This window comes from Xiphophorus hellerii, chromosome 12, assembly GCF_003331165.1.
Source record: "Xiphophorus hellerii strain 12219 chromosome 12, Xiphophorus_hellerii-4.1, whole genome shotgun sequence".
Classification (NCBI taxonomy): Eukaryota; Metazoa; Chordata; class Actinopteri; order Cyprinodontiformes; family Poeciliidae; genus Xiphophorus; species Xiphophorus hellerii.
Genome location: NC_045683.1, coordinates 5393219 through 5418521, shown reverse-complemented (window position 1 = coordinate 5418521; position 25303 = coordinate 5393219). Strand labels below are relative to the sequence as shown.

The 25303-nt window shown below is 35.7% G+C and overlaps 1 protein-coding gene across 1 annotated transcript in view; it reads left to right on the top strand.

Moving 5' to 3' along the window:
• ikbkb (inhibitor of nuclear factor kappa B kinase subunit beta) overlaps positions 1 to 25281 on the top strand; it is a 32130-nt gene extending 6849 nt beyond the window's left edge. Inside the window, exons 3-22 of the mRNA XM_032578664.1 lie at positions 1633 to 1727; positions 6239 to 6359; positions 8115 to 8184; positions 10442 to 10530; positions 12816 to 12905; positions 12999 to 13123; positions 14931 to 15038; positions 16436 to 16565; positions 16633 to 16827; positions 16898 to 17012; positions 18133 to 18256; positions 19846 to 19997; positions 20131 to 20192; positions 20268 to 20368; positions 20453 to 20502; positions 20596 to 20695; positions 23634 to 23781; positions 23988 to 24085; positions 24330 to 24423; positions 24507 to 25281. Coding sequence (XP_032434555.1) covers positions 1633 to 1727; positions 6239 to 6359; positions 8115 to 8184; positions 10442 to 10530; positions 12816 to 12905; positions 12999 to 13123; positions 14931 to 15038; positions 16436 to 16565; positions 16633 to 16827; positions 16898 to 17012; positions 18133 to 18256; positions 19846 to 19997; positions 20131 to 20192; positions 20268 to 20368; positions 20453 to 20502; positions 20596 to 20695; positions 23634 to 23781; positions 23988 to 24085; positions 24330 to 24423; positions 24507 to 24566 — 2127 coding nt within the window. The 3' untranslated portion in view covers positions 24567 to 25281. The remainder of the gene's footprint in view (positions 1 to 1632; positions 1728 to 6238; positions 6360 to 8114; positions 8185 to 10441; positions 10531 to 12815; positions 12906 to 12998; positions 13124 to 14930; positions 15039 to 16435; positions 16566 to 16632; positions 16828 to 16897; positions 17013 to 18132; positions 18257 to 19845; positions 19998 to 20130; positions 20193 to 20267; positions 20369 to 20452; positions 20503 to 20595; positions 20696 to 23633; positions 23782 to 23987; positions 24086 to 24329; positions 24424 to 24506) is intronic.
• The last annotated feature ends 22 nt before the right edge of the window (positions 25282 to 25303 follow it).

Sequence of the window (25303 nt, the reverse complement as noted above, 5' to 3'; positions counted from 1 at the left end):
AAAATCTGAAATTGTTCTCAATGTAATAATAAAACTAAAAAGCAGTAGTCTCATAACGACGCTTTAAAAAATAAAGTGTGTTATCTAGTCTTCATCTTCAGTCAGTTTCATAGATGAACTCTCACTTTGTACAGCCTTTTTATAGTTATACTGTCCATGTGACCTACAGCCATGTGCAAAAGAAATTTATTTCCTGGTGCATCCATGACTCCTCCACTGAGCTCCTTCAGACTAGCAGCAGCAATTAGCAACCACTGGTGGATCTGCACCTCTGCTGAGATCTTTATATGAACAATATGTCTCCGACAAATGTTTGTGAACACTTGATAGAGGACAGTGGATGTGATAACCTGAAAGAGCTGGAGCTTCTTAAAGAGACGGAGGCCCGATTTCAAGGCGTCACATTTATTTTAGGTCATGTTTGACATATATTGAATTTTTATGATAGCTGAAGGTGATAATAATTACTTGATTGTGCTATAAAATGATAATCTGTGGCTGGAAAACACATAATATTGCCCCTTTAAGGTTTTCATGGTGGAAAAACCTGCTATTTACAAGTTTCTGTACCTCCTTGTGAATCCTCCTTGGCTAATGTAAAACTCTTTTAATTATCTTTTAACTCCTAACTCTTATGAGCTGCACCTGGCCGTAGCTGTTGCATGGTCAAACTGTGTTCTTGACCGTTCCGGATCATGACTTTAGCTGCGTTCACTGGAAAATTAAGAAGTTAGAAATTCAGCTGCACCAATCATCGCAGTCTGAATACTTTGGTAATGAGAAAATCTTTTACATTGTTTTGCACAAAGCAGAAGGAATGCTTTCTTGGTTTTCTGTGTCTTTTTATATCCTTTTCTTTCTGTGCGTAATACTTACACCCTTTTCCAGTCCATCGTATTACACATAACGGTGGACTAATTTGTTTTGGTTTCTTTGAGTTTGTTCGTAACCGTTTTGTATTTCTTTGTATGTTTGGATAGCATGGCTTCTTTACTGACTTCTGGTGAAATATTAGACATGTCCATTTTTTAATAACCATCACTTAATATTAACTAAAAAAGAGAAATTTAGCAGGTTTTTCATCCGCTGCTGGAAATGAAATCATCTTATTTTCCAGTTATGAATAAATAACTGGAAACAATCATCTTAATAAAAGTATTGTTATACTTTAAAAAACCTAAACAAACAAAAGCTACATTGAGTAAAAGTAAATCTAGAGACTTTATAATGCAGAAATGTGGAAGAGGATTAATTATTTTAGTGCCGTTAGTGCATTATTATGGTCATGCACTATTTGTATCTGTGATGCAAAGTTTTAATAAGTTTGGGCTACATACAAGCTTTTTATTAAACGACTGAACTGGAACTGAACTGGGAGCATTAATTGCCTGAGGGAATAATGTCTCATTTTAAGGGCAAATAAAAGTGGCCACTTGATGTTATGAGAACAAGAACCCGAGGCTTCGTTCTCGTCCTGGAATTAATGCCAAAGCAGTACAAATCAGAACCAATACTATCAGCTTTTATTGGCGGGTTTGGGGAAGGATTACTGAAGAGCACTGGCAAATGTGGAAGTAATAAATGTATGGTTAGTCCTCTTATGGAAACCCGGGTCTCTGTTTTTGCTTTCAGGACACAGAGGAGCAGATCGCGTTAAAGCAGTGCCGACAAGAGCTGAGCGAAAGAAACAAAGAGCGCTGGAGTCTGGAGATCCAGATTATGAAGAGGTACGTCTTACTGTCACATGCATTAACATTAACAGAGACCTTTCTTTTTTTACTCACTGTTATTAAAGTAGCACCACTTCAGTACTGTTCTGTTTTTATAAGTTATTATACTCCTTTAGCTTTTGAACGCATAAAATGGGAAGAAATTTAAATTTGTCAGCTAATAGTTTTCACAACATCAAAAACAAAAGAAATATTTTTTTTTACTTGCATCCAGAATGCATTTAACTTAGGCTTTTTTATGCAATATGTGACCTCAAATACAGAAGTAAGTATTTTGATGACTTAAGAAGAAAAAAAAATACATAAAAATCCTCAAATATCAAATGGAAATACTTTAGTTTGTTTCCTGAAAACTTTATCCTGCTTCACTTAATAGTGGTTTGTTGCTTTAAAGAAGTGTAATAAATTATAACATTTGATCATAACTAAATATCTATGATTAAATTTACTTCCACTGGATTGTGAAATTATTAAAAATTACTTTAATACTCTTCTATCAAATCAAGTTCAGGTAAACATCTCAAATTGTGTGCAAAACAATGAATGATTGTGACTGAAAGTAAACTAAAATCAAACAGATGATAACAAAATAATGGGAAAAATAAATAAAAAAATAGGAAAAATTAGGAAAGCTAAATAATTGACTTGACAAAGTAATAAAATGTTTAAATATGTAATAAAACAAAAAAGAAGTAAAAAACGATGTACTATTGTTTTTTTCCATTAAGAAAGAAATATGCATAGAAACATTATTGAAATTTTATAAAAAAATAACTAAAAAAAAGTTTTGTTTAAATTTCTTACCTTGTTTTATTTTTTTTATATATGGATTTTTCCCAAATATTTATTTCTTACATGTTTTTGTTAAACTTTTATTGATCTAAATGTTTGATTAAATAAGCATTTACTTTTTTAACTTCTTTTTGTTTTAAAACAAAGCCTGTTGATGCTTCCAGATTGACTTCTGGGGCATAATCCCTGTTTAATTTGCTGTTTTATGAGCCAGCTTGGTTTGTTCCCTGACGTCTTTGGTGTTTCTGGGTTTTCCGTTCTTATGTCTCCATCTCCCACTCAGGTTTCCTCTGAAAAACAAAAGACAAAAATTTCTTTCCCTAAATAGAAAAAAAAATCACCCATTTACCAATTAATAAGCTTGGCTGTTTGGGTTATTTTAGTGACTTTGGTTATTTCTAGCACCACAGTATTCCTCCGCCTCGCTTTGCGCTGCATTTTAAACCCAAATACGCCCGTGAACAGTTGCCGTTTAGGTGTCGGTCCCTCCGGTTCTGTGCCAGCTCGTGTGGGATGGGATGTTTGTCAGATGCAAAGTGTGCGTGTGTTTTGTTATATTTGACAGTGCAAACTCATTTTTCCTCATTCTCACTTTAACAAGTGTGTTGTTTTTGGACAGACATGGTTAGAACCACAGCGGCCCATCCTCCCACGCTTCATTCATGGAAAAACCACAGGGCAGGGGACATGGCAACATTAGCTATTATATTATAGCAGCTTCTTAACACAGATTTGCGTTTCCACTGAAAAACATCTCGCTTTGTTTGGTAGCCATAATGTGTTTATGAAGCTTGAATTGCACCATTTCTCAGTTTGCTGAAAGATTTGAGCAAACAATAAAACAAAAAAAAGTTTATTCTACAGTTTCTCACTGTTTTTATCTTCAAATTGAGTTCACAGATCCAAACTTTGACAGTTTCCAGATAAGAAACATTTTCTTTCTGTTATCAGAAACAGAAAAAAACATCCAAAACATTAACTTCCTTTGTTACAGCAAGATTTCAGAGCACTCCAGGTTTCTTTGGAATAATCTGACAAGATTAAAACAGATTTACTTTGGAAAGGTATCTCTGTTTTTCTTGGCATAAACATTAAAAGCCTGCCTTACTGGATTGGAGAGTCCTGTTGTACCTTTGAATGGGTCAGATTCGTGTGATTCAGAGTTTTCCTGTAGCCACATACGTGTTTCTCCAGAGATCCCAGCATGAGGTCAACACAGAATCACTGTCATTGTGTCATGTGGAATCAAACATGGAGAAACAACATTTAGTTTTATACTAGCTAATTTTACCAAACATGGAGAAACAACATTTAGTTTTGTACTAGCTAATTTTACCAAACATGGAGAAACAACATTTAGTTTTATACTAGCTAATTTTACCAAACATGGAGAACCAACATTTAGTTTTGTACTGTACAAATGTAGAACTAAACCCAGAACAACTGGAACCAATGTTTATTTTTATAATCAAACATGGAGAACCAACCAACATTTAGCTTTATACTTTTTAGTGTATTACTTTTATAAACTGTGGAGTACTTATTACTTTAGGCCAATATTTAACTTTATACTTTTAACATCGGAGTCCTAGAGAAATTCCTGTTAGTTTACTCAGCAACTCAGAACAAGAATCAATTCTTTTGGTTTTGTGTTTTGTATGTAGCTTTATATTGTACAGATCTAGAACTCAACCCAGAACAACCGAAACCAACATTTAGTTTTATACTCACTAACAGAATCAAACAAGGAGAACCAACATTCTTGTTTTATCAGAACAAGAATCCAGAGAAACCCCAATTAGTTTATATGGACTACTTATTCTTATTAAACATGGGTACCAATATGCGCCTTTACCTTTTTGTCTTTCTTTTAGTTTTGTTTTGTTTGTATTACTTTCTAAGCACTTTGAACTGTCTTGTTGCTGAAAATGTGCTATATAAATAAAATTACCTTACCTTACCCAGAATTGATCGAAACTTTTTCTGGACGTTTTCTCTCTATCCCGACGTTTCTGTCAACCCGTCTTACAGAAAATCACAGAATGATGCAGCCATCATCAGCATCAGAAAAAACCCTAAAAGTCTACAGAAAAAAAAATATTTTAGCTGCTCAATCTCTCCTTCTGTAGCTGAGTAAGGTTGGTGGCATCAACTAACTCGCTCGCTCTGTGGTTACTTAGCAACAACCAATTGAGTAACTGGCACAGCAGCAATGTAAGCTTGAATTCATGGATGATATATTGATGCATTTCTTGGTGCCCTTTACCTAAACCTTTTCAGATGCAGTTTTGACATTTTTTTGTCATAATCCGAGTGTTAATTTTGTAATAATTTTTTTTTTTCATAAACTTCCCTCATTCCATTATAAATCTCATGCTGCAGCTTGTCTCTTCTCATTTTCATGTTGACGGATCTGGTTTGCTTTTTGAAGCAAACAGTTTTTCCGTTTTTATTTTGCCATTGCGGACATCATTCTGACATCAGTAGTGAGAGCAACAGATTATGTATTCCTGCACATAAAACTGGATTGGATTGCAGTTCTTTGTTCCTTTTCTAGTTTTGTTTTGTCAAAGAAAAATAAATAACAGAATTACCAAAAGCTGTGCTGCAAAATGTCATAATATTTGTCTTTTAATGCTAGAATATGGAAAACACATTGTTGATTCTTCATCACAGAGGAAGACTTTGTGTTAATTGATGTGGGGAAACAGTCTGCATGCTCCTGGGGAAAGGTTTTTAATCATCTATCCTTTCTAACAACCAGCCATTTGGAATGCACAATGCAGCAAATTCTGCTATAATACAGCAATATTTACTAAACGTGGAAAATTTAAGATATTTAGAGAAAAGTCTAGAAGTCTACAGAAAAAAAACAATTATTTTATCTGTTCTGTGTCTCACAACTAGCTAAGCTACGTCGGTGGCACCAACTCACTCACTCTTTGGTCACCTAGCAACTCACTCATTCTTTGGTTACCTAGCAACAACCCCTTTGAGTAACTGGCACACAGCAGCAGTTTCAGGAATCATAACTGACACAAAATAACCAACAACAATGTGGAGTGAAAACTGTGAATAAAACAGGAAAAGGTCATGTCACCAGTTTGGCAGTATTTTAGATGTTTAAAATGAATAACTAATGAAAAATTATCTATATTGACTGATATGAAATGCTGATATTGTGATACATTTTTCAATCGATCACGTTTATTTGTATAGCATATTTCAGCAACAAGGGAGTTCAAAGTGCTTTAAATCATAAAAACACAAACTACACAGTCATAAAAAAAACCACCATGCAGTCAATAATTGAGAAAACCAGTAACGATTGTTACATTTTTATGAGTGGTGTCACCAAAATTATTGATACATGTCAAATAAGTTGGCTAATGTTTCATTTATTATGGTTTAAAGACAACTCTAAACAGAAAGATTTTAGATTAGATTTAAACAAACTCAATATTTCAGCTGTTTTGCAGTTTTCTGGAAGTTTGGTCCAGATTTGTGGGTCCAGATTTCAGTCATATCTGGATGTTATTTTGTCCCTCCAACATATTAAAAAAAGGCATGAAAAAAAGTGACAGCAAATTTCCTGATATGTAACCAGAGTAACAAATACATAATACTTCATTAGTTTGGAGCCAAGAAACATAAATTTGAGGTTTAAACAAAAATCTCAATCTTTTCACAAGACACGGTTGCCCTGTCTTCACCAGGTTGGATCATGTGAACGTGGTCGCTGCGCGGGAAGTTCCTCAGGGGATGCAGAAACTGGTGGCCACCAACGACCTGCCGCTGCTCGCCATGGAGTACTGCCAGGGTGGAGATCTGAGAAAGGTGCGCAAACCCAGACGAGCTGGACATGCCGTTCGTTTGAGCCCAAATTCATTCATGCTTAACATCCGAATCACTTTGAGATGAGAGATTAACCACAACTCTTACTGAATTAGTTTTTCCTAAACTTTGGGTGTGCATGTCTTTATTTTTTATGAAACTAAAAATAGAGATGAAGGTGCTAAAAATAAACATTCCTGTTTTATTTAACTTCTCCGTGCTCCTGGGGCTGTTTCCTCTTCTGACCAGCAGAATGTCTTCATTCTGGGAAACAAATGTGGTTTTTCATTTCAACACATCCCCACGAGGATCGTCTGAGGATTTGCAAAAACCGCAAACCGTTACACTTTAAGGCAGAATTTTAAAACATTATAGGTAACTGAAAACAACATGACTTATTGGAGACAGATGGAGTGATTAGTGGAGACTACAAGCAAAAAAACATTACATAATCTTCTTGAACTTACTATGTTGCAGAGATTTTCTATATGTTTTTAGATTAGGATCTGTTTGTTTGTCCTCATTTATTTTATTTCTGTTGTTTTTTTTATCTGGTTGATGTAGTTTTAGGTATTAAACTTAATTTCAGGCATTATTTTGTAATTGTTTAATTATAAATATACATTCAAAGATATATTCTTTACATTGTAGGTATAACAATACATTCAGCTCACAAGTCAAAATGACGCACGTATCAAGTACACAAGAATGAATCGAGATTTTAGCAAGATTTCTCAATATTTTCGGGTTGTTGTTTATACAGACAAAATTAATGTTTCAAAAATCTAAAACTATAAATGAAGTTTCGTTTCTCAATGTAGACATATTTCTTTCAGGTTTGATATAAAACAGGAGAGGAGGCCAGAGCAGATGCTAGCTTTAGCATTGTTAGCGGCTAACAGTTAGAATAGCATTATTTCAGCATATTTTTAAGAAATGCTGCTATTTTGAAGACTAGAATAAACAAAACATATGCAAATAAACAACATAATTATAAAATCACAAATTCAGGTAGAGGAAACACTTTTCCAAATCCTTGTTTTTCCAACATAAAACTTACAAAACTAGCACAGTAGATAATGAATAAATGTACAACTGGGTAAAGTGCTTCCAATGACAATGTTTACTGCTTTATCTTTACTTGACCTCCAAATGGCACAACAGTTTCACCAGATAAATAATAAATAATATCAGAACAATGAAACTTATGGAAAAACAAGAAGTCTCTCTTTAGCTTTAGGTGTGTCTTTGTGTAAATGTTTGTTCTTCATTCAATGAAGTTACTTGCACTGAGTAGAGCAGACAGAAACATTGCTCAGTTGGAGTAGCAATACTTATAACAATATTACTCCAGTGCAAGTAAAACTACTCCTAAGTACATGTTTTCCAATTAGCTACTCAGTTAAATGTAGCTGAGTAAATGTATCTAGTTAATACCAACTTCTGGCTATAGGTCTGTATTTACTGTGACATTTTTGAGTATTCTAGAAATTATAGGCCTTTGTATTTACATTATAATGGGAAAAGCTACATGAGTTACAAAATGTCAAAACAAAATGGTTAAAATCTCCAGTTTTAGCCTAATTCCCTATAAAGATAACCACGAATGGGAAGAAAATTAGTTTTTAGGAGAAGAGGCAGTAAGTAGGGAAGCCAAAAATAACAGTAAAAAGTAAGATTAGTGAACCCGATTGCATTTTTCCTTCTTCCCATCATGCATGTTACTCAGCTTACGAATGCTTGTTCGTTTCTCTGCAGTATCTGAACGTCCTGGAGAACTGCTGTGGAATGAGGGAGGGATCCATTCTGATTCTCTTGCGGGACATTTGTGAGTTTTCAGCCCCGACTTGAGTCTTCTAATGTTGCAGTTCAGGTTTGTGTCAGAATGATGGCTTAATTAAGTGATGGAGTGAGCTGGCACACGGGTTTATTTCCTGAGGTTAGGAGTAAAAGTTCCCAGTGAGAAACATCATGATGTCATCCTTGACCTGAAACCCCTCGCCGCTTAGTCACCACGGCGATACCTCCGACTCATACCGGGCTTTACGTCAACACATCGGACAGTCACATGCTACATCTCAAACTTTGTGTACTGACGCCAACATCGACACACAAACTGCATTCCTTTGACTACATAAACAAATGAGAAAAAGCAGTATACGGTATGGGTCGCAACATATTTACATATTTAGAGGGGAGTAGACGTAGAAGAGCACAGAAACTTCCTTTGCTGCTGCGGTTTAGTGGACTTTTCCTGATAATGACTGATCCAAACGTCTTGAGTGAACACTGGGAATTTAAACCACACCCATCTTAGGACACAGATGTCACACGTTCTGATTTTCTGAGTAATCTTTGCAGGCACATGTAATGTGAGTTTAAACTTGATATATTTAACTAGTAAAAGATTAGAGGATAAGATAGATAGAGATAAATGATTCTTCATTCTCACTTCCCATAACTTAGCTTCTCGTTTATTGTAAGCAATGAAAGTGTTTGTCACACATAGTACATTTGAAGCCAAAAGTGAGTGATGTAATGCCTCATGTGACCACCAGGGGCTGGCATGACTCATTCCCAGCAAAAATGCATTATTTCATTAAATTCAACAATATTTTAATGTCATCAGTCAGATTTATATTCTGATGTTTGTTCATTTTAGCTTTCATTCTGCATTGAGATGAAAAGATGTTTCACAGTTTTATTAATAATTCTGGTCTGCATTTTAATACTTCTTGTTAAAAAGAAAACATTACATGAGTACATGTAGTCTGAAGAGATACCAATTAAAGCACAAGCTGAGATTTATTCTGCTTTTGGAAACACAAATATGGAGCATTTTTATTGTTTTTTGCTCTTAGGCCTGTCACAATAACAAATTTTGCTGGATGATAAATTATCCCATAATTTGTTGCAATAAATGATAATATTGTTGTTTTGAGACCATTTTCAAGTAATATAATAATAACAGCATAGTAATGTAAGAATACATTCCCAAAGATAAATAAACTTTAAATATTTAACGGTGGAACTGCAAGATATTTTCAATATTTAAAATAAACAAACGAAACAACAAATAAAATCAAAGAAGTCTGTAAACAAAATTATTCTTTAAAAACGGAGCTAGTTGAGACCAAAACGCCAGACTTAAAACTTCTGTCATCGAGGTTTTGGCAGAAAAAGAAAAATAATTATGCAAGTGCTTATTATTCAGTTCATTTACATTTATCATGTGATTAATCAATCTTATAATTTTATAATAGATAATCCCACAACTTTTGACGTAATATTTAAGGGAGTTTTAAACAATTACATTTTCTAACTTCTCGCAGCAGCTAGCTGTGCTGCAGTGGTAGCTTGTACATAAACAAGAACAGTGAATGGGAATTTGGTTCCACATATGAAACAAAATGATAGTTTTCTGGTAAGGCTTGTGTAAAGTTACTATGATGATGCAACGTAATTAAGTCACCTGCTGCATGCTAGCAGGAATAACTTCATTTTGTTTAAGCTGCATTGAATTTATAAACTTTTAGTTACAGTATTGAGCTAAATGTGTTCCTAAAGTGTTCCTCAATTGATGCAGTGAAACAATTTAAAATCAAAACATTAGAAACATTAGATGCTTGTGCGTCACAATGGTGATAAGTTAAATTTGTTGCATTTTTTGTCCATTTCTAGATCTGAAAGTTTAAAATACATCAAAATGTTTCAAATTTCCATTTGAAACTTTAGAATTATTGATATTCTGCATTTTAAGTAAGACAAAATGCTCAGAAGTAATTGTTTTAGGTTGCGACAACCGGACATCTCCTGGACACGAATAAATATGTTTGGAAGAAATCAAGAGTGAATTAAAGCAACATAAATCAAGGGAAAAACTAAACTTGTAAATCCTCTCTGTTGGACAATAAATATTTAATTAGTTTGAAATTAAGCACAATTAGTGTCAATGATTTTTGAGCCTCCTTTATATTCTTTTAGCCATACTTTAAGTAGCTTGCACTATAAATTCATAAATTTACTTCTCTGCTGTAGTTCTGAGTCACATTTCTGCAAATTGTTCCTCTTTTTCTGTTCCTTAGCTTCAGCTCTAACCTACCTCCACAGCAAGAGGATCATCCACAGAGACCTGAAACCAGAGAATATCGTGCTGCAGCAGGGGGAGAAGAGGGTGAGTTTAAAGAAAAACTCCCAAACCACAACAAAGACATTATGAACATAAATCTTCTCAACATGTTTAGTCCTTCCACTTCATATGTAATGTGGAAAACTGAGGGGTTTTCACTTCACTTTGCCTATTGTGCAACAAATCATTGCATGTCATGATCCAGCCTAAAATGTTATGCAACTGAGGTCAGACTCATTAAAGAATTTATATTCATGTTTATGCACAATCTTATGACTTCATAAAAAACAGCAAAAGCCAACAAACTCCATCTGCTCAAGTTTATAGTTTAGCATAACTGTTTTGTCTGACATGCACACAAAAAAAAGTCTCTGCAGGTAATGTCAGTTTGTCCTTACATTATTTAGAGAATCATATTCCTGTCTTGTGACATTTTAAATAATAATAAATTTTAAATAATAGATAGCAGGGAAATGTATAAAATAAAATAAAAACTAGAATCTATAAGGCATGACTATTTTAATTGGTTTACTCAATTTTTTTATTTCCTACAAAACCAAAATACAGAAACACGTGAAGCTTTTTAGAAGACTGCATAACTTTCTCAATAAAACAAAAATCTGTTTAATACTTTTCTTACCATGTGTTTTTTTGCAGCTTTTTTTAATGGGGTGAAGTTCCTCAGAGTGATTCCACTGCTGTTTTCTGCAAGGACGTGTCTCTTTTGAGATGATTGTTCATTATTGTGGCTTTGAACCAACATGCAAACACAAACGTTTTGCTAGCACCGATTCGCAATGAATGAAGCATGTTGCCGTTTGAGGAACTGTGCAGCACTTGCAGGCAAACGAGTGAAAACAAAGAACTGATCCAAACGGATTTACTCATCCTTTTATTTTGCGTTTTCTGTTTGACCATTGAGGAAAGTAACTTTAATAACTGGTAACTTTTAAACCTTATACTTCATTGTTTAGTTTTGTCCAGGGATTTTTTTCAACTTCTAAGTCAGAGGTTTGCCAATGGGAAGACGAAAAGAATCTAATAAGGTTAGAAAGATTGGTCAATATGAACTTTAAAGTAAAAAAAAATAAATAAAACTTAATTTAAAAAAATAACTTTGTTCTGTCAAATTGTATTTGAGTCATTCTGTCAAACTAAATAGTTCAAAAGAAAAATGTTTTGTGCGTTTTCCTGGAAGGAGTCGAGTTTTTTCAGTAATTTTTCTGCTTTATGGTTGTTACTTTTCACAAGGCCTTCATGGTGTGCAGTAATTCAACATGCCTTATTTGCAAACACCATAACTCCAAGAAAAATTAGTCATTCTCATTTTGATTTATTTGTCAACCAAGAAAAAGAAAAAATAAAACAAAAATATTAAAGAACTTCTTGATCATATATACAAATAAGTCGATGTGTGTATTTGTCAGCAAAGAAAAATACCTCTTGTTTTTTTGTGTTTTCTATTTTATGCAATTAAAAAATATTTAAATATAAAATTGATGAAAATAAATAAACATCATATAGTGATACCAAGTACCAATTCATGTCATTATTTGTGAATATGAGAGCAGAAATGAGTTGCAAGATCAAGATATTTTAAATTTGTCCGATTTCAAAAAAGTAGATGTGAACAAAAAAATTAAACGGATAGATAATTATTCCTCTCTATCACCCACTTGCCCCATGGAGGCATCTTTTTTTCCCACATTAAGAATCTGATGCGGCACAAAAGTGAATGTGCAAAATCTAACCTTGTTCTAGGTCTTTTCACATTCTTACCGTCAGAGTTGGACAACCAAAACGACCCCAGAGACGGTGCTGTTAGAAATATTTATGCATGCAGAACGGTTACTGCGGTTATCAGGGCTGGATGGATGACAGAGGCACCGAATAACGTCAGTGGATCAGATTAAACCAAAAATCTGTACATTTTTCTGTTCCCTGGTGCCTAAAACGAGGCAGAATGAGCTTCGCTGCAGCTGCGTCACAGATTTGGATGCTGTCATGTCAGAGTTTACTTTATTTGAGCTGCAACAATTAAAGAATGTTGGTCAACTGCTACATTTATGTGTTGACGGTTTCCTGTTGCAGTGGAGAAACCGCCCTTGCACAAGCAGCACCCAAGATAACTGGGAATTTCCAGGTTTTGGTTGAGGTTTTAGGTTTACCTGAGAGTAATACTCAGGGTGGTGTTTTCTCTTCTGTTAGCTGGAAATGTAAACATCCAGGCTGATTGCTGTTTCTTTCATAATATGCCTCCCTTTCAGTTGCCGTATTGCTTTTACAAAGACAAAATTTGATGATTTTATCTTTATATTTTATTATTCCAGCTCATCCATAAAATCATAGATCTCGGCTATGCTAAGGAGTTGGACCAGAGCAGCCTCTGCACATCGTTTGTGGGAACACTGCAGTACTTGGTGATTGTTTTAATATTCTATTTTTTTTAACCATTTTTGACGTCATCTTTTCGTTCTGGGCTCTAAGTCTGCTCTTTCTTGTTTTTATCTCAGGCTCCAGAGCTTATTGAGAGGCAGAAGTACACGGTCTCTGTGGACTACTGGAGCTTCGGCACGCTGGTGTTCGAGTGCATCACTGGATTTCGGCCATTCTTACCAACCTGGCAACCTGTTCCCTGGTAGAGTCACATTTTAAATCTTTTATATGTGAAAGAAGTAGGTGATGTGATGATTTAAATACAAATTGGGTTCTTGTTAGTGCATTGAAGTGTTTTTATTGGTCAATATTCTCAGTAAAAAGAATCCCAAAATGTTTTTCTTACACTTCAGAGCAACATCTGCCACCTCAGATCATAACGTAACCTTATTTAAATACAAAAAAATTATTTTGTTTTGATATTTTGTTTAAATCACAGAGGCTATTAGTTCTCGATGCAGCCGTGTTGTTTGATTCGTTTGATTTTCTACCAATTTTCTGTCTGATTATTGCAAATAAAGTCCCTAGTGATTCATAAGTGGAAGTAGATACAAACATCACAAAACCCCAACATTTATACAGTTGGATTCATTTAAACTTAATTTTTTTTTTTTATTTCAGATTTTTAACAAACCAATGAGCACCATACATAGACATTCAAGTAATACTTGAGACAGTACTTTGGAGAATAAACACAAACTAATAAATGGCAAAACAAGAACCAAAAATAAGACAAGACAGACAAACAAAACCCAGCAATTATTTTCATAAGTACGTGGATAAAAAGTACATAACTAAAAAATAAACAAATAGTAATAATTTTTTTAAACTAACAATATTCAAAATAAATTTGTAAAAAGAAGACAAAACATATACTGTAGAACTTAAAAGGAATTGAGATTTTCAAAGAATTTAGATTTAGAGGAAATATACATTTCGATTAAAGGTGTTTGTTTATGTAAGAATATCAACAACGAGATAAAACAATCTAAATTTCTCTGCATTTAATATTTTTTTTAAATCATCATGATGAAGAAATGTGGCGTTGAATAAGCTGATATTTTGTTGTGTGTTTGTGAATTTGAATTATGTCTATAATAATATTTTGGGTTGAACAGCTTAATGTGATTGGGGGGAAATATAAGTTTATGCTTCCTTCTACTTCTTTTCATTCAGGATTTCTCTGTTACATTAACTATTCATATTTATTGAGTGAAGTGAATAAACAATCAGATGAAAAAAAACTTAAATCAGCCACACGACATGATGCTGCCACCACCATTTTCCACGTTGGTTTTCTGTTGGTGGTTTTTATGCCAAATGTGGCTTTTGTCAACATGGGCTGAACTCTAGACTATAAAATTGTTTGATTTTCTTTCAGAAGACTTCAAACATGTTTTTGCTTAACTGAGCTATAAAGGTAATAGGTCACATAAAAGGTGGAAAGAAATAATTTGTCTTAATCTTCTTTTTTACATCAAGAAAACTTTCTTAATCCACTCCACGTCTATTGTTGCAACAATGAAAAATCCCAAGCTGGCATCAATAAAGTACATCTATTTTATTACAGATAAAAATCATGCAATCTGCAGTGACTCACTGTGGATAATTTTTACTGTTGGGGTCAAAACACAGAACAGTGATTAAAACTTCTGCCTTTCTTCTACCTTATCCCATGTTCTATCAGCAGTAATAACTTAAAACACTTTAGCAATAATGTTTTGAAACGATAAGGCATGACATCTGGACCTAATATAAGAAAAACAAGAGTTGCCAATGAATTGCAGGATATGTGGGTTGTGCCAGTATCAGTGCCCCTTGTTTCACCAGTGTGCTGAATGACGTGAGGCTCATGGGGGACGTGTTGGAAAAATACTCCCTAACCTTGGCAGGAAGTCATGTTCTGGTCTTTGCAGAGTGGAATTTCACTCCAATAATTATCCCACCCTCCCAAAGTCACAAAGAGGACAAAGTCGACATGAGGCTCTGACCCATCTGTGTCTTTTTAGGCACAACAAAGTCAGGCTGAAGAACGACAACGACATTGTAGTTTACGAGAACCTCTCTGGGGACATCCGCTTCTCCAAAAACCTGCCCCAGCCCAACAACCTCAACAGGTGATTTTATACACAACACTTTATAAATATACATGTATTTATATGTAAAAAAAAAATTATTAGAGCCCACTTCACTGAACCCATTGATAAATTCATGGTTGTTCCATCAAATATTGATTTCTGAGTTTAAACATTAGTATTGTTGTTTCTAAATGAATACGAACTTGTTTTCTTTGCATTATTTAAGGTCTGAAAGCTCTGCATCATTTTTGTTATTTTGACCATTTCTCATTTTCTGTAAATAAATACTAAATTTCTGCTTGGAATTTGATAAAACATGTTGTCAGTAGTTCATATTGAATAAAAGAACAATGTTCATTTTACTCCAACATATATATATATATATATATATATATATATATATATATACTGTATATACAGTATATATATATACAGTACAGACCAAAAGTTTGGACACACTTTCTCATTGAAATCGATGAGAAAGTGTGTCCAAACTTTTGGTCTGTACTGTATATATAGAAAGTATGTTTAAAAACATTTTCCACTCACTGTCTGACATTTAATTGGACTAAACCTATGGCTGGACAATATTGCTGAAAAGTGTATCATCATATAAGGGTTTCATATCAGTCGATATCAATAATAAACACACCAATTGCTGTTTTAATGCTAGTAGTACGTGATTTTTTTGATCAACAACCGAATGTTGTTGATCATGGCGCAAACGACAAAGGAGACAGGGAGTAGTTGGAATATGACACTGCATGGTTTTCAATGTCATGTCGCATGAACAAAGTTATTAATTAAATGTGATTCTTATTTAATGTAAATCTTGGGTCATTTCTTTTGATTTTTCCTATGATGTCACGTAGGGATGGAAAATAACTCTCCGGTTACCTAGCAACAACTTGCTGCATAACTTGTGGTTACCCAGCAACGATCTGTTGAGTAACTGAGTAACAGTTTCACCACTCCGTCTCTTAACTGCTTAAAAATAAATAAATAAAATAAAAATGAAACTGTGAATAAAACAGGAAAGGTCACTAATTTAACAGAAAACTAATCAATAATTATCAATATTGACTGATATGAAATATTGTGACATGTTTTCAGCCGCCAGTGTTGTGCTTGAAGTGTTTCCTTAAAATCCATTGGTATCCTTCCAGTTAAATCAAATGCTGTGAATTAAAACCATTACATTATCTGGTCTAACTCTGGTCGAATTAAAGAATACTAATCTTAGTGTATGAAAAGTTCAGTTTTGTTGAAGTTTCTTAAACAGAATCTCATTATTGGATTTCAAAGCAAATAGAAATAGTTTTGTTGACTTAAAACAAAAAAAGGTCAGTCTGGTTTAATGTTTGAAAATCGTTGTGTTTATTTTTATAAAACATAGCGATGTGATCTTATCTCCATCTCTGTCTGTTGTCTGACAGTCTGTTATCAGAGAGGCTGGAAAAGTGGCTCCAGCTCATGTTAAAATGGTCGCCAAAGGAGAGAGGCAAAGACCCCAATAACAAGCCCAGCGACTGCTTCCACCAGCTGGAGTCCATACTGCAACTCAAGGTGAGCAGAGAACCATTTTTACTTTTACATCCGGCTTTGTTTTCCTCATTTTATACCGTCTCTTCAGCTGGTTCATGTCCTGAACATGATGTCTGCTAAAATCCTGATATACGCCATCTCTGACGACGAGACGGTAGCCAACCTTCAGCTGAGGATTGAAAAAGACACCAACATCCCTGCAGCCAATCAGGAGCTGCTGCTGGAAGCGGGGCTGGTCCTGGAGCCAAACGCGCTCGCCTCTCAGTCCGCTGTAGATTACATGGTAACGACGTCTTACAAGCAAAGTGTAGCATCAAACCTTGAGACTGACACATTATTTTGCTTTTCTATAGGAGGTAGATGGACGACGAACAGACTACACTCTTGTTTTCTTGTTTGATTGCTCCTCTTGCACGTATGAGCCCCAGTTTAGCCCTCGGATACTTCCAGAAAATATCCGCTTCATCCGTAAGTATACAGCAGCAAACTCAGCATGCTTCGGTTTGCAGAAATGTCCTGAAACCTCCTCAGGATGTCCATGCACAATGCAAAACACCAACTTTTACCAAGTAATCTTATTCTACTTCAAATATCTTATCGCACTTGAAATAGGACAAAACAAACTTACAAGTATCTTACAAGATATCACAGCTTGTTTTACGTAAATAATTCCTTAATATTGGTGAAAAAGTACTAGTTCCAGTGGCAGATAAATTTACCTATAACAAAACAATTTTCTCATGTAATAAGTGAAATAATCTGCCACTGGAACTAGTACTTTTTTATGAGTATAAAGAAATTATTTACTTTAAACAAACTTCTGTATCTTGCTGATAAGTTACTTTGTAGTTAGTTTTGTCTTAATTCAAATTTGCTAAGATATTTGCACCAGAAACTACAAATAAGATTGAAAAGTCTTCAATTAATGTATCTAAAAGAAAATCATGACCTTCCTAAAATAATTGCCTGTCTTTTCTTTCTTTCTTTCTTTTTTTTTTTGCTAAGTGATTTTTGGAAGACAAAAAAAATTACCACTTCTTTTTTGCCAAAAGATGATTTAAGTTTTTTGTCACAAGACTTTTGGTAACACTTTATTTGAAAGGGTGTGTATAAGACTGACATGTTATAAATAAGATATAACAACAGTCATGATCATGAAAGAGTTTCCATAAATATTTATGACTGTTGTCATGAAGTGTCATTTGGTAAACAATGGCATTTTTAATGTAAAGTTGCAATAAAAGTGCATTAAAAGTGTCAAGTTTGCAGTTTTTGGTAAATAATGACACTTTTAAAGCAAAGTTGCATTGAAATAGCATTAAAAGTCCATTGAAAGTGTCAACTCAATCAAAAGTTTGAAACATCTTAATAGGCTGAAACATGATTGTTAAGGCTTGCTAGCGTAGAAACAAGCCATTAGCAGCTAGCATATTGCTTTCTAGCTAGCTGGCTAGCTAGTTAGCACAGTTTTGGTTCCCTACATTTCTTTTGTACATATCTGTCATGATATAGTTCTTAAATGTTATTAAAAAGATCTTAAAATGTCTCAAATTTGAGTGGTGAAACCTGCTCCTTGTGTCTGTCGCAGAAAAAGATCCCAGGATCCCTCTTCCATACAGCCAGCTGAGGAGGACTTGCGGCCAAGTATGGCACACCATCCGCTCCCTGAAGGAAGACTGGCAGCGGCTGCAGCAAGGCCAGAAAGCTGCCATGTAGGTCCAACACGCGAGTTAATCCACACAGAGCTGAGCAAAAGTTTTAAACCACTCCTGATTTATGTTTTACTGCTATGGAAACTAAAGGGAGGTCCTGGAAATTATTTCTCTAACTGAAATACAATTTAAACAGCAGGATTGAAATATGTATAGTTAGAAATACTTATGGTAAAATTTTACCCCAATGGTTGAGAGTCGGATCTGAACCCTCACCACGACTTTTTTCTGGGGTAAATTTCTACCCTATTATTTGTTTTTCCAAGGAAAATTCAATGGAAATAAAGGAGAGTAAAGATTGTTATCAGAAAACAGCCTTAAGAATAAAGTTAATCTTACAGTTTAAGTTAAGATTTAAGTTTAACTTAAATTAAAACTTAACTTAAAATCTAACTTAACTTAAATTTTAAATAAAATTAAATCACTGTCAAGTTTTAACTTAAGTTATTTAAGTTAACAAAAATTTTAAATTAAGTTAAAGCTTAACTTAAGTTTTAACGTTAACTTTCAGCTTACTTAAGACGACTTTAAAATATCACATGATTATTTTCAGTGACGTGCGGTGAGGTTCATAGCTGGTGAGGCACTGACGTCATCAGAATCAGATTTGCAAATAGATGCATAGATTGACAGCAGTTTACAGGTTATGTTTCACTTCTGCATTCTTACACATACAAACTGTAGCTCACAAAACACACATTTCCTTAAAAAACAAAACAAAATAAATGTTATTACTGTCTTACCTGCTTTGATTGAAAGTCCACTTGAGAAAACTTTTTTAGTGTTGTAATGTAGTCATCCATGTCGAAAGTCGGGATAAGCGAGAGGAAAAAAATCACTATCTCTATTATAATCTATCGCTGCACTTGACTTGCTTCCCGAATCGTTTAGCCTAGCTCGCTGTCACTTACTCGGCAGTTGAGGAGTGAACAAGACGAACGTCTGGGATCTTGAGCGCCCCCTGCCATGAGGCAAGAGAACTGCCTGCCTCACCTCCAACCTGTTCTCTGCCGTTTATAATCGCTCATTACACGAAACACGTTACACAAACACAGTTGGTGACAAAAAGCACTGTACATTATATACATAAGCTAAATTATTGGAAATAAGTTCACATATTAAATTTGTTTAAACCATTTTATTGACGCCGTACAGCAACATGCTCTCTCCGCTTAGCAGCCAGCGCAGAGCCAGGGGTTGCGCAATCCAAGGTGAGGCAGAGCTCGCTGCTGCCTCACCGGCATCGCTTCCAAGCATTTGAATGGGAAAATAAGAAAATTCAGCGATTTTGAACAAATAAAAATCGAAATTGGTGAAGCTACATGAAAAATAAATATTTTTTAGTACAAACCACCGGATGAATATAACAATTTAAATTACTTTATGATTATATATTTTCTTTCTTTCCATGATGGCTGGTGAGGCACTGCCTCACCTGCCTCCCCTGACCGCACGTCACTGATTATTTTTACTTTTTTGGAAACAAAATACAAACTAGGTTAAGGCAGTAAACGAACCAAGGTTTCTGCACACTGTTTACAGATTTAGGCACATGCAGAATGAACATTTGCTCCTTCTTCTTCTCTCAGCATGAGCCTCCTGCGGCACAACTCCACTTTGTCCAAACAGAAGATTGAGATGGTTTCCATGTTCCAGCGGCTGACAGCCAAGCTGGATTTCTTCAACACCAGCCTTCACATCGACATGGACAAGTACAATGAGCAGACGGCCACAGGGATCGGTACATTATATTTTTATTTTATAGACCTTTGAACTAGATTAGGAAATATTGACATTTCAGCTCAGGAGAAGCTAATTTATCCCAAACTGTCTGAATGACACTGAAATCACTTGTGTGTTTTTACATTTTAAAGCATCGGAGAAACTTCTGAGTGTTTGGAGGGAAATGGAGCAAATTGCCCTGAGCTGTGGTCAGGTATGCTGGAGTGTTTCATTGTCTATGTAAGGAGTATTCAGATTATTCAAAGGATTAAAATGTGTGTGTTTGAAGGCCCAGGTGACCGAACTGGAAGAGGAGATGATGAAGCTGCAGCCAGACATCGTGGATGTGCAGAGGCAGCCGTGGAGGAGCGGCGAGACTTTGGACACACTGTGAGTCTGACCCAGAGTTTAAAAATAAAACCAAAAACCCACTTCTCCTTCAGCTCAGACTCACTTCAGCTTTCTAATCATCAGGGAAGGAAAAGCCATGGAGTTGTTCCGCAAACTCAGAGAAAAACCCAGAGGTATGCGCTTTTTTTTTTTTCCCCCTCAAGCATCAGCGCTCGTCTGGGTGTCTGCAAATAGAAACAAACAATGTTCTGGTTTTCCTTCCTCAGACCAGCGGATGCCAGGAGACGGCACAGAGGCGGCCCGTCTGATGGTTCAAGCGGTGCAGTTCTACGAGAAGAAACTCAGAGATTTCTACACAGTCCTCAGGTACTTCACTGACTTTCACATGTAATTTAATTAATCTAATCTCTGCCTGTGCATTTATCAGCCAAGAAACAGACTAACGGAAATAAATTACAAATTTATGATTATCATAGCACAATGTAGTCAAACTTCTAATAATCACAAAAGAACTTGCTTACATTCCTCTAGGATATTTAATCAGCGGCTTGTTAAGGTGAAAAAAATAACTTCATGGGATCGCAAATTTTTATTTTTTTAATCTTTTTATGTTTTAATGAATGTATGTTTTGCACACATTGTCCATGTAAGAGTCGTAGCGCCATGTCAGATGAGTTTTTATAGTATTTGGGATTTTTATGGATATAAACAGTACTCAAAAATTCAAAAATTATTGTTAGTAGTAGTCTGACTTTAATGAATGTAGTGTACAAAGTTATATAAGTTAAACAAAATAAATTTAAAACAAAAGCAAACAAATCAAAAGAAGAACAGTAACAAAGTATATTTACATGGGGTGAGTAAAATTATGAAGTTGTACTCTTTTTTGGGGGGGGAACAACATGAAACTATTGACCAAGGGATTCAAAGCACTGAAATTGGCATTAGCAAAATAATCTTTCTTTACCATTCAGCTTCTGTGCAGCACAAATCTGGAATAAACTTCATCAGAAAACTGGAAAACAGCCAAAACTCTGAGTTCCTTTAAATCAGTGCTAAAATCAGTGCATGTTCAGAGTTGCTTTTGAAACATAATCACTGGAACAGTTACCAACATATTTGATTTGTATTGATTATTTTGATGGGGCTGCACAGTGGCGCAGTTGGTAGCACTCTTGCCTTGCAGCAAGAAGGTCCCGGGTTCAATTCCCGGCCCGGGGTCTTTCTGCATGGAGAACCCTGTGCATGCGGCTGTGCATGCGGGTGTGCATGCGGGCACTCTGGCTTCCTCCCACAGTCCAAAAACATGACTGTTAGGTAAATTGGTCTCTCTAAAATTCTCCCTAGGTTTGAGTGTGTGTGTGACTGTTTGTCCTGTGTGTCTCTGTGTTGCCCTGCAACAGACTGGCGACCTGTACAGGGTGTACCCGCCTCGCTGGCGACCAGCACCCCAAAAATTCAACAAAATGCTCAATGATGCTTTTATAACTTTTTATTTTTGTGTTTTTATGATGTTGCTGAAATGTGATAACAAATTAACCTGATTGATTGGATAGGGCACCAAAACAGTTTCCAGCCCCACATTCTTGTAAATCCGGCCCTGATCACAATAAAAATAATCTTTCCTAAAGCAACATCCTTCCATGTTTATTCGAATGGAGGACTGAAATGCAGACAGGAGGCAGAGCTGAATCAAAAATATAGGATTTAATGATGTTAACTCAGACAAAACCCAGACATATGACAAAACAAAACAGGGCAACCACAGCTCAGAGTCAAGATAACCAGCACAGAATAAATACAGAGCAGAGTGATTACAAGTGAGACTAATAAAACCAAGTGGAAACAAGAAGCCTGGAGGGGATCTAACAGAACGAACAAAAACAAACAGAGGAACTAGAAAACTAAATAATCACAAAGCCATTTCTGCAAACAAGTAGTCTGATTGTTTCTATGCATTGGCATGGAGATCATAGATTTCTCCTCATATTTGAGATTTTTTGGTTGAATCCAGACCAGCAGCTGGACACAACGCGCTCAAAGGCCGCGGGCGCTTCGGCGGCTCAACTGGAGCCGTGCCAGTCCAGTCTGGACTCAACCAGGTTGTGTCTGTAATTTTATTTGACCAAACCAAGCCATGTATGCATGATGCATTCACTGCCAGTAATACCAGAATGCTCCCTCACACCCGACCCAGTAACCTCAGGGTTTAACACACAAACAGATGCACTGCAGAAGAATTTGTAAAAGCCTGCAAAACCATCCACTTCCTAGCTTGTTTTTAGCATCATAATGCAGTCTTCATATGTGTGAGGTTAAAGGTGTGAAATTATGCAAAATTTACACTTTGCCCGTTTTTATACTTGCATTTGGGTCTCAACTGCTTGAGTTCTAAAGTTTTAGCCGTTTAGAAACGGCTACAACTTTTTAGAAAGTTTTAGCCATTTCTAAAACTTCCCGATTCTTAAATCCCATTCAACAGACACTGCACTGTTACCTAGCAACCCAAGCTGAGCTCCAGCACATTTGGTCAACTGGTTTTACCGCTGTATGCGCTGTACAATGGCTGCTGGAAAAGACAAGTGTTTTGTAGTTGACTTACCATCCAGAAATCACTTGCTGCATTCTTGTTGGTTGTGCAGGAGGCTCCACTTCTGCTTTTCAAAGATGTACAGTTGTATAGTTGTCCATCTGTTTGTAGTCAGTTTCATGTATGGGTGTAAACGTTGAGTTAGGAGGGCCGTGGCCAGCAGCAGCTTATTTTGATTTAAAGTGAAAAGCTTGAAATAGGCAGAATTGAGCAGACTAAAATTTGATCATCTAAGAATGATTTTGTGCTAAAAATGTACTGAACATGTTTCATAGATTGGGGGTGAACCGATTTTATCAGCCAGCCGATTTATCATTGTCGATTTCCTAAGTACTTAGTAAGTTGATCTTACCTGCTTCAGCAAAAGTTTACAAATTAACCTCTGTCCTCTTCTGCTCTCCTGTGAGAGAAGGTTGAATGATAGATTGACCCATTGTTGACATCTTTGCAACTTTATTGCTTTATTTAGTAACATTTCAAACATTCAGAAAATTGGTATCGACCTAAATCGAAATCATTAGGTCAGGCTTTTTAAAGATTGGTATCCGGTGATAGGCCGGAAAACTGCAATCGGTGCAGCCCTGCCATAAGTCCTGTTCTAACCTGTTCAAGGAGCATAACAGGTTACCTTTAATGGTTACCTTTTGCACAGGTAAATCCCAACAACAGCCACTCTAGTTGCTAAAATTTTTTTTTTTGTGTGTGTGTGTGCAGTAAGACTGCAATGTGTCGCCATCGTGTGATGGAGCTGCTGCCGAAGGTGGAGGAAGTGGTTCAGAAGTTGGCCGAGAGCGAACAGGTCCTGATGGGTCTGCAGGAGAAACGACAGAAGGAGCTTTGGGACCTGCTGAAAATCGCCTGTGTAAGGACACTCAATTAATTTGACAGAAATATACGACACAATATTATATTTATTTATTTTGAATGATTAAAATTTTAAGAAAACAATCTATAAAACAGGAGCAGGAAGAAGCAGCTGGTTATCCAAATGTACAATCAAGACACAAATATTCAGCTACAGCACCTGCTGCAGCGAGCGTGAAAAAGCATTTTCTTTTTTTTGTGCAGAGCAAAGTTCGAAGCCCTGTTAGCGGGAGCCCTGATGGACTCCGGACGCCTTCATCCGTTCCTCCTCTGTTAACCCCTAGAAACAGCTTGCAGCAGCAGTGAGTATTTAATCAGTAACAACTCTTTAACCTTATGCAGCTTTGATAAACATTGCGCTCTCTGAGGAAGCCCTGAGAATATCAACTCATCAGAAAACATGTGAAGGCGTTGTTTGGAGTCGAATGCTCCCTTTTTTCTACCCTCTTTATTTTTCATGCTTGCATGCAGTCCAGTTTCCTGGCAATACAGTCACAGACAAGTTGTGATAAGAGTATTAACGCCATGAGTCATGTGTTTCTGCAGGGATGAGTCTCTAGTGGAGGAGAGCAGGACGTTCGAGAGTCGCCTTCAGAGTTTACTGCATGAAACCATCCAGGAGTCAGAGAGCAGCATGGAGGTTTGTCCACTCATACTGAAAGAACTGAGCCTGCTGTTCTTTAATGTCCTGCTGGAATGGTGAGAATGTTTTTTTTCTCCTAGATGCTGAAGGAATGGACTTGGCTGCGAGGAGAGCAGAGCTACTCCAGCGACCTCTCCTGAAAGTGAATTTGCCTACACGTGACTCTCTGCTGCCTCCGTGTGGTCGGCGGTTGTAACAACAGGATGATGTGAAACAAGTTCTGGGGTTTAACTGAGAGATTCATCTGAGGGATCCCACATTTCCAGGAATATGGGATCTAAAAATTAACATTCTAGGGTTTATTTTGTAAAATACTTATTTACCAGGAGATTGACCATTTTTAAAATTCTTTCACTTGGTTTTAACATCTACAAACACTTAACAAAAAAAAATTTAAATTTTATCCTCAGTTTTATACTTTAAGGTGAATGTAAATAATTTTATGCAGAAATGTAAGGAGATCCATTTCTATGCTGGATTTATTCCTCTTATGTACGCTGATACAAATACAATCCACCCTATGGTGTGTCTTCTTACAATTATTTTTTTAACAGACGCTTTATTTTTAATCCAAATTGTTACTGTACAGAGAGAAACATTACTGGTTATTACACACATTATACCATTAGCCCTGTAAATATCTTTTAATCCCAATTTATTATTTCAAGTGTTTACTAGAAGAAATTAAGAGGTATTTTTATACTTTGGTTAAACCAATTCAGGTGTAATTTTAACTCATTTTCATGTTTTGAGTGAAAGAATACTTTTGGTAACATTTCTTTAAATGTGGTGTCCTCTCTGTCACAGTTTTACTCATAAACACAATCTGAAATAAACCAAATACTGACAAATTAACATTTTGTGTATCATTTAACAG